Source organism: Fundulus heteroclitus, unplaced genomic scaffold (assembly GCF_011125445.2).
Source record: "Fundulus heteroclitus isolate FHET01 unplaced genomic scaffold, MU-UCD_Fhet_4.1 scaffold_47, whole genome shotgun sequence".
NCBI lineage: Eukaryota > Metazoa > Chordata > Actinopteri > Cyprinodontiformes > Fundulidae > Fundulus > Fundulus heteroclitus.
The window spans coordinates 3,062,813-3,071,026 of record NW_023396890.1 but is presented as its reverse complement, the minus strand read 5'-3'; the positions used below and the strand labels follow the sequence as shown (position 1 = coordinate 3,071,026).

At 41.0% G+C, this 8,214-nt stretch overlaps 1 protein-coding gene across 1 annotated transcript in view; it reads right to left on the bottom strand.

Annotated features, from left to right (window-relative positions):
• Positions 1 to 1,305: 1,305 nt before the first annotated feature.
• The window catches only part of LOC118556328 (janus kinase and microtubule-interacting protein 3-like), a gene marked incomplete at its 3' end in the record, with an annotated part of 55,335 nt that continues 48,426 nt past the window's right edge, over positions 1,306 to 8,214 (bottom strand). The window contains exons 15-17 of the mRNA XM_036132129.1: positions 1,706 to 1,804; positions 1,459 to 1,557; positions 1,306 to 1,359 (exon numbers count right to left, since the gene is read on the bottom strand). Coding sequence (XP_035988022.1) covers positions 1,306 to 1,359; positions 1,459 to 1,557; positions 1,706 to 1,804 — 252 coding nt within the window. The remainder of the gene's footprint in view (positions 1,360 to 1,458; positions 1,558 to 1,705; positions 1,805 to 8,214) is intronic.

The window sequence follows — 8,214 nt, the reverse complement described above, 5'->3', positions numbered from 1 at the left end:
AACATAAAATATGTAAGAAATAGTAAAAATCTATAATTTAGGTAGAAATCAAAAAGTAATATCATCAACGAAGACATTCATATACAAAGATCTGAATATATACTAAGACAGACATTTAACAAAATGGCTACAGCTGTAAGAAGGTTCACTTTAAAACATTGTAAGAAATTTGGATTCCTGGGAGAGGGATAAAAAGGTCATTCAAGAGATTTTCCTTTCCTTTTTGTATTCCATACAAAAAGTTGGAAAAATCTCAGTTTGCTGTTTTCTTTTGAAGAGTTCATGGTGACAGTTTTGTGCAGTGGACTTACTGTAATCCAGTGATTTCAAACTAAAATCCTTGATGCTTGGTGTCCTGCAGCCTTTAGAGGTGACGTTTGCCCTACACACCTGAATTAAATGGCCAAACTGCCTCACTAGCATGTAGTCCAGCTCTCCAGGGCACTGCTCATCAGCTGATACACATCTAAATTCTGACACACATCTAAGCGCTGCAGGTACAGGCCCTCAGGGACTAGAGTCTGACAACACTGCTGTAAGAAATACAAAAGAAATACTAAATAATTAGCTTGTTTTTCAGCAAACTTAATATTTTAGGGGCACATTCATAGTATTAAATAGATAGGCCTACATATTTTTAAATCTTGTCCTTCATGAGATTACAAAACATCTGTGACTTAAGACCCATAAGATTAGATCCAATGATGCCTATAATATGCAACCTGACTCTCTCCAGATGGGTTTCATTCTGCAGAGCTCCACACATCCAGCTGGGAGGTATTTCAGAAGGAGGGGCCTCATCAAAAAGCTTTGCATATGGCTGGATAAATGGATGTGGAGCTGTGTGGATCTCGGTGGAACCACATCCACCTGGTGAGAGTCAGGTTATATAATATGATCTGTAATTCGGAAATTCTGGTCCTTCAGAACAAAGGAAGCCCGAGAAGACAAAACCCAGCCCTCTGTGTGAGAATCTGAAAGGACAGCGAACAACGAACCAGTAAAACGTCAGACACAGGGAGTCTTGAGTACTGAGTTTGTTTGTTTTGAGGTCAGAACATTTTAATCTTTGTTTCCATTTTACCACCAGTGATAAGACAGGCAACGATGACCAACACATAGTTTTACTTAATGCAATAGATAAAGCAATTCAAACATCAGTAAAACAGTCATGTCAACTGTAAAATATGTGCCAAACATGTTAGAATAGATGCATCAAGGATGGTTACATCTTCCACAGCACACACATATGTGACGGTTATATTTAGCACATACATGTACAAAATAAATTCAACATACACTTACGGCGTTATCCCCCAGAATGTCCAATTTCTTCAACAACTCACTGATGACAATGTCCTGTTGGGACACACATGAATTCATGAGCAGAAAGGACAATTGAGGAACAGGTGGAGTAGCAGTTAGGTTTCAGTCTCCAGGTGAGATGCTGTTACTCACTGTGACTCCTTCAGCCTCACAATAGATCTGAAGAGGACTGAGACCTTCTGGGAAGTGCAGTTGTTTGAAGCTGATGCCAGGTGAGCGACGCTCCCTCTCCTGTTTCCACAGAAATGGAGACAAAGATTGAAAGCTACTGATGAATTAGTGATTACAATACAAACATTGCTCCATGTTACAACCCGCTAACAAACCCCACAGTGTATATTAACAATGCATTAAACTGCATTGAAGTTGAAGATTTTACCTCCAGCTCTAGCATCCTGAACTCCAGTAGCTCATTTTGGTCTCTGATATCCTGAATGTCATTTTTCAGTCGCAGCTCTTCGGTTTCCATCTCCTTTACCTGTACCATCACATCAGCATAAGCACTGGTTTTAGTGAGTACATGTACACGTCTCACTTAACCCCTACCCTGGATAAAACCAATCTGCAGCAACTTCTAAAATCACTTTCAAATCAAATAAATAGAAATGTCAGTTCAGTCAATATTATTATCCAAAAATAGGGGTTCCCAAACTTTTTTAGCCGCAAACCCCCTTCCATGTCCCAGCCGGGTTGACGCACCCCCAAGACCAATTTTATATTATATTATATTATATATATATATATATATATATATATATATGGGTTGCAGTTACAACTCAAACGTTGTAACAACGCTTCTAAATCTGAGTCTGACGCACAATTTACGCTGCAAAATACAAACACAAAGTAGTTTGATTTTTGTCCGATGACGAGCGAGTGAGAGAGAACTGGTGAAGCAGCACAGAGTAACAATAACTCTAGCGCTCCATAAAGATGTTACTAATCAGAGAAATCTTTCTGATTGTGTCACAGCGGTTACCTTCAGCAGGTAAACACGCCCACGGCAACACACCTCAGCTCCCCACAGCATGTTTCTGTCTGAATATGCGCTAAAACTATTTAAAAGGAACTGCACGGTGAACTCTGCGCCTGTCTGAATCGCAATGAAAAGTATTACAGATCTGTGCGTGAGCATAGTCAAGTCCCCCAGGAGCAGCGTTTTATTTTATTTTTTTCCCCAGGACCAGCGGTAACGACAGCGGTGTTCGTGTCTTGCGCATCAGAGCCTGTCACCAGTTCAAAGTCGCGGCACGGCGCTGTTTGTAGGCGCTGCACGATCCATAGAGAACGAGTCGCTCAATTTAATCTCGTAAATAAAACTTCGGCCTCTCACTCTCTTCCTCTCCTCCTTAATGACTAACTTTCACCTTAGATGTCTCACCTGTTCCTCTGATTTCAGCCTATTGAGCATATTTGCGAGAATTATTGAAGCAGAGACCACAAGTCATATGCGCATATACAGCACCGCAGATTTTTCATAATAAAATGAAGCGTAGAAGAGGGTTTTTTCTAAATAAATACAGTTTATTAACATTTTGTGTTAATACTGTATAGTTCCGTTATGACACCCAAGCACCAGAACGAGGTTTTGCTGCTAACACTTTATTTTAGGACGAACAGGACGGGACAGCTTTCCCTCCGCCAGTTCCCCCGAATCACGACTCCTTTCCCCTGACAGTTTTTTAGCGTTACAAAAGAAATGCTTATTTACACATCTTTATTGTGTGGGGGGAAAAAATCACGGTTCAGACGCCATTATAGTTTTTCGCCTCGCGCACCCCCTAGTGGCAGGTCGCGCACCCCCAGGGGTCCTAAAGCAATGAAGACACAAGTTAATGGCTTTAAGGGATGATAAACAATTTCAAAGTTATTTTTCTAACTTCACACAGTGTCATATTCGCAATAACAGCATCGTAAGGGGGGGGGGACAATTGGACCCAGAGGGCGCCACCCCATTTAACAGTGCTGGGGTCTCTTCGCAAAAATGGGTTCCTTTAATAATAATCATCGTAATAATCCTCGTTACTGTCATTGCAACATACATTTCAATGAAATTTGTCTTCTACGATTAACCCATTCCTTAGGGAGCAGTGGACTGACACTGTGCAGCACCCGGGAAACATTTTAGGGCTAAGGGTCTTGTTCAGGTGGCCTTAGGATTGCGTCTCTGCTATTCGCGGATGACGTGGTCCTATTGGCTTCATCAGGGCGTGATCTACAGCTCTCACTGGAGCGGTTCGCAGCCGAGTGCGAAGCGGCCGGGATGAAAGTCAGTGCCTCCAAATCCGAGACCATGGTCTTGAACCGGAAAAGGGTAGAGTGCCTTCTCCGGGTTGGGGAGGATGTCCTGCCCCTAGTGGAGGAGTTCAAGTATCTTGGGGTCTTGTTCACGAATGAGGGGAGGATGGAGCGGGAGATCGACAGGCGGATTGGTGCAGCGTCTGCTGTGAAGCGGGCGCTGTACCGAGCTTAACCAACCGAGCTTAAGATCAAATGAGTTAAACACTTGTAATACTTGTGAAATAGTGACCTGGTCAGTTCAGTAGTAGAGGGAGTTTTTAATCAGTTTCAGCTTTTCAGGTGAAATTAACAACATGGGCACTAAAGGGGTCACAATTGGACCACCCAAGAAATAGTAATAGCTCTGCAGGTGGAGGCCACAGAAATTTTTTATCTCCTCATTTTGTCTGGCTGTTTTTCAGTAGATTTACATTTAGCCAGGGTCGGTATTTCTTCCTGCTTCTCGGTGAAACCGGACACTTTTCTTTTCTCTCCTTTTCCAGTTTCCCTGCCTGCTTCTCTTAATCTTTTTTGAGCCTATTTTTAAATATCTTCCAATCTATAAATTATGGATCTGGTATGCTGGACCATCAATTGATAAAATTTTCTCAACGACAAGACTGGGCAAAGGAGAGCCATCTTGTGCCCGATGGGGACGTGCAGATGGACACACGGTGGGAGGAGGATCACGTGTCTGTCCATTTTGTCTGTTGAGGATGTTGAAAATGTGTTCAAAATTGGATTCATGATAACAGGATTTCTGCTATTTGGAGCTGGTGGTTACCTGTGGTATCGAAAAATTGTGTAAACGTCAGCAGCTGTTTCAGCCCATGTCAAGGCTGACTGATCTATGTGAGGGATATGTCCGCTACCAGCACTCAGATTGAAATGCTGTGTAAGCAGAACTGCAGGCCAGCTGCCATTTCTCAACTTGCTGGCAGGAAGGAAATGATCTTGGAGAAAGCAGGAAGCTGGACTCTTGCAGAATTTTGGTTGTTTTGGAATCACCATTGAGAGGAACCAGTGAGACTTTAAGGCAGACAGAAAAACAGGAGTCTGCCTGCCCCAAACAAATGCTGTTATCCAAACTGGCTCCACTGCAATTTTAATTTCTCCTGGATATTATGTAAACAAGACGCTCTGTGACATCTGTGACCTGAACAGAACCACCGAATTGTCTGATAACGTTCCATCACTATCAAACACTAATGGCTGCAACTGCTATCTGGGACAGTTCACAGACAAACACACATGATTACACTAAAACACAGAGGCGCGCACACACTGCCTCTGCTGTGCTTTCTTCCCTTACTATGCTGCTTTCTGTTTTAGCTGTAGTGTCAGAAATGTCAGAAACCTCAAGCTGTAGCTTTCTTTTTAGTGATGAATCTGGTTCCAGTGAAACTTTATCCTGAATAGAGACATGGTTAGGGTTAGCTGTGGTTTACAAAGGTCAGCTTTGAGGAATGTATGAATGGAAAAAAAATGAAGCTTTGAATTTTTAGTGATGATGTAACCAAGCTGTTTTAGGCTTCTCTCTATTAATTTTCCCCTTTCTAAATTTCCTCCATACATGCACTAAATCTGTAATCTCGCGAGACTTACCGTGAGATTTAAATAAGTATGGCCGCACACTGTTGTATTTAGTGTGGGGCTGGTGACTGTATGGAGCTGCTGCAGGTAGGCAATTAATTGATTTAAAGTAATTATTTTCCATCTTAATCGCTATGACACTCACTGGTATGACTTTCAGCTTTTAGATACCTCTACCACTGAAAGTCGATGTATTTTTTAGCCTTGTAAAACTCACTAAAAGACGGAACTGGTGATTGTTGAACTGTTTGTTGTAGCATGCTAATACCCTGTTTCATATAGTGTGAGCTTAGTGCGCGCGCTAGTTGCACTTTCCATTGGTTTCCATTGTTTACAGAATCATGGCTAACAACTATATTACCTAGCTTCCACAGTTACAGAGTAATGTTGCATTAGTTTATTTTGTTTTCAGTTGACCAACTGGGTAAAGTCAACAATAACCTTATTTTATGGTTATTGGCTAACAGCCTTTACATTTATAGGCATAAATGTTGAAATGTATTTCTAATGTGTTCTTATGTACAATACCATTTAATATGGTAAGGAATTGTTTGAGTATATTTTTATTTAACAATTAAGATAAATCATGTATATGTAGATGACTATATAAATATAATGTTTATGATATTAATTAGGAGCTAAGCATAGTCAATTATGGTGCTAATTATTGGTCATGTTTACACTGGCCAGGTTCCTATGTTCCCATTCGTTGGGTGGTGAACTAGAGGTAGGCCTCGAGCCTTAGCCCGGAAAGAAGCCGACTGCAACTCCTGTCAGTACGGTAGGATGCGCTGCAGCTTGCTTCCCCCAACCCACACACATCCATATACTAACTTTTCAATATCATTCGATTACTTTTCATAACCAACCTTTTGGGGAAAATTATACAGCCTTGTGGGGGCTATATGAACTGGAGACTGGAAACCACGCATGGATTTGGGGCCCGTTTTGTTGGACTTTGTTCATTGAAAAAAATTTAACTGGCTTGTCTGTCCTTATCGTGCACAACTGTAAATATTGTAAATATTATTTTTTTTCTTTTTGCATATTACAGTATTTTGCACTTAAATACTGTGTTGAGTCTTATTAAGCACATATTCAACCTTCTTCCAGAGCTGAACTTAGACCTTCTGATTATAGATTTTATTTTATATACTTCTATAGCAGCATTTACATAGTATATGCTACAATGAAGCTTGTTCAAATGAAACAATGAAACAGAAGAAGTTACTCTAGTTGTAGTGTTTGGAAAGGTTGGACAAAATTACTTTAGATTAGAAATCCCCAAAAATCGACTTAGCTTAATTCTTATCATTGATAGAAACAGTTAAGTCTGACTGTATGTTTGTTAATGTATGAAAGAATTCTAGTCATGTGTGTATTTAGTTATTCCTTTGTTTTTCCTGTCTGTAATGCTTTTTCTGTTCATTTACAGCTATTTGAATCGTCTTGTTACTGAATAGTGCTATATAAATAAACTTACCTTACCTTATTGCTGGTACCATAGAGCAATACCTGGACACTACCGTGGTGGTATAGATACACTGCAAAAACTAAATGTAAGCAATATTTTCTTGAAATGAATGTATTTTCCTTGACTTGAGCAGGTAAATAAGACTATTTGTCAATGGAATAAGATTTTAGCACTTAAAATATGAGTTATTCATCTCGATCATCTTATTTCAAATCCAGTATATCCAATTATCGTATTTTAGGCATAAAAATACTAATTTATTGGCAAATTCCTTTTTGCAGTGTATTCCAAATCCACCAAGATGGTACAATGATACAGGGTATTGTCAGAAGGTTTGCTGTGTCCCAACACAGTCTAGAGAGCATAGAGGAGATTCCAGGATACAGGAAGTTACTTTAAGTGAGGTGGACAGGGTTGCCTGAGGTCCTAAACCCCTCCTCCAGAGGGCCACTGATATGAATGTCTCTGAGCAAACCCTTAGAAACAGACTTCATGAGGGTGGCCTGAGGGAATGGTGTCCTCTAGCAGTCCTTTTGCTCACTGCCCAGTATTGTGGAGCTTAACTGGCAGCTGCCAGAGAACACCAGAATTGGCAGGTTAGGCACTAGCACCTAGTTCTTTTCACAGATAAGAACAGGCTCACTTCCCGAACTCATCTGACAGAGATCAAAGGTTAGGGAGAAGATGCAGTGAACATTATGCTGCCTGCAATGTTGTTCAGTGTGATGGGTTTGGTGGTGGGTCAGTGTTGGTCTGGGAGGCATATCCTTGAGGGATGCATTGACCTCTACAGAATAAATGGTGGCTCCCTGACTGCCATTACATACCAGATAGATCTTTAGACTTAGGGGTAGGGTTAGGGTTCAGTTATTATTGTTTAGAATTCCCATAACAGGAGGCCAAACAAGGATTCATTCCAAGACACAAAGTAAACAAAGATTGTTTCATGTATCATTAATTTCACCTTAATAACTGGATCCACTATATCACATGACCTGGAAACAGAAGGATCAAACTGCATAGAGGACAAAAATGCTGTTTTATAAACTAAAATCTCTTCCTGAACACAATCAGGATTTTGCCATTACAAGCTCATCTCTCTGGATAAGTTACGGAGTATGTGATCACAACGTTATGTACGTGGAGGTTCCCTTTCTGGACAGTGCCATCAAGCCAGAGTGGCACACTGCTTTTAGAAATGTAAAAAAATATAAACTGTGATTTTTTTTAGCAGCTGATCTTAAGAGTCATATTTGATTTTCAGTATCCATTAATGCGATGGACCTCTACAACACCAGCCTTTCTGGTATATTCTGACACTGACCCCCTACAGTTTGCCTACAGAGCCAACAGGTCTGCAGACGACGCTGTCAACCTGGCCTTTCACCACATCCTCCATCACCTGGACTCTGCAGGAACCTACACCAGGATCCTGTTTGTGGATTTCAGCTCTGCCTTCAACACAATCATCCCAGCTCTGCTTCAGGAGAAGCTCTCCCAGCTGAATGTGTCCGACTCCACCTGCAGGTGGATCACAGACT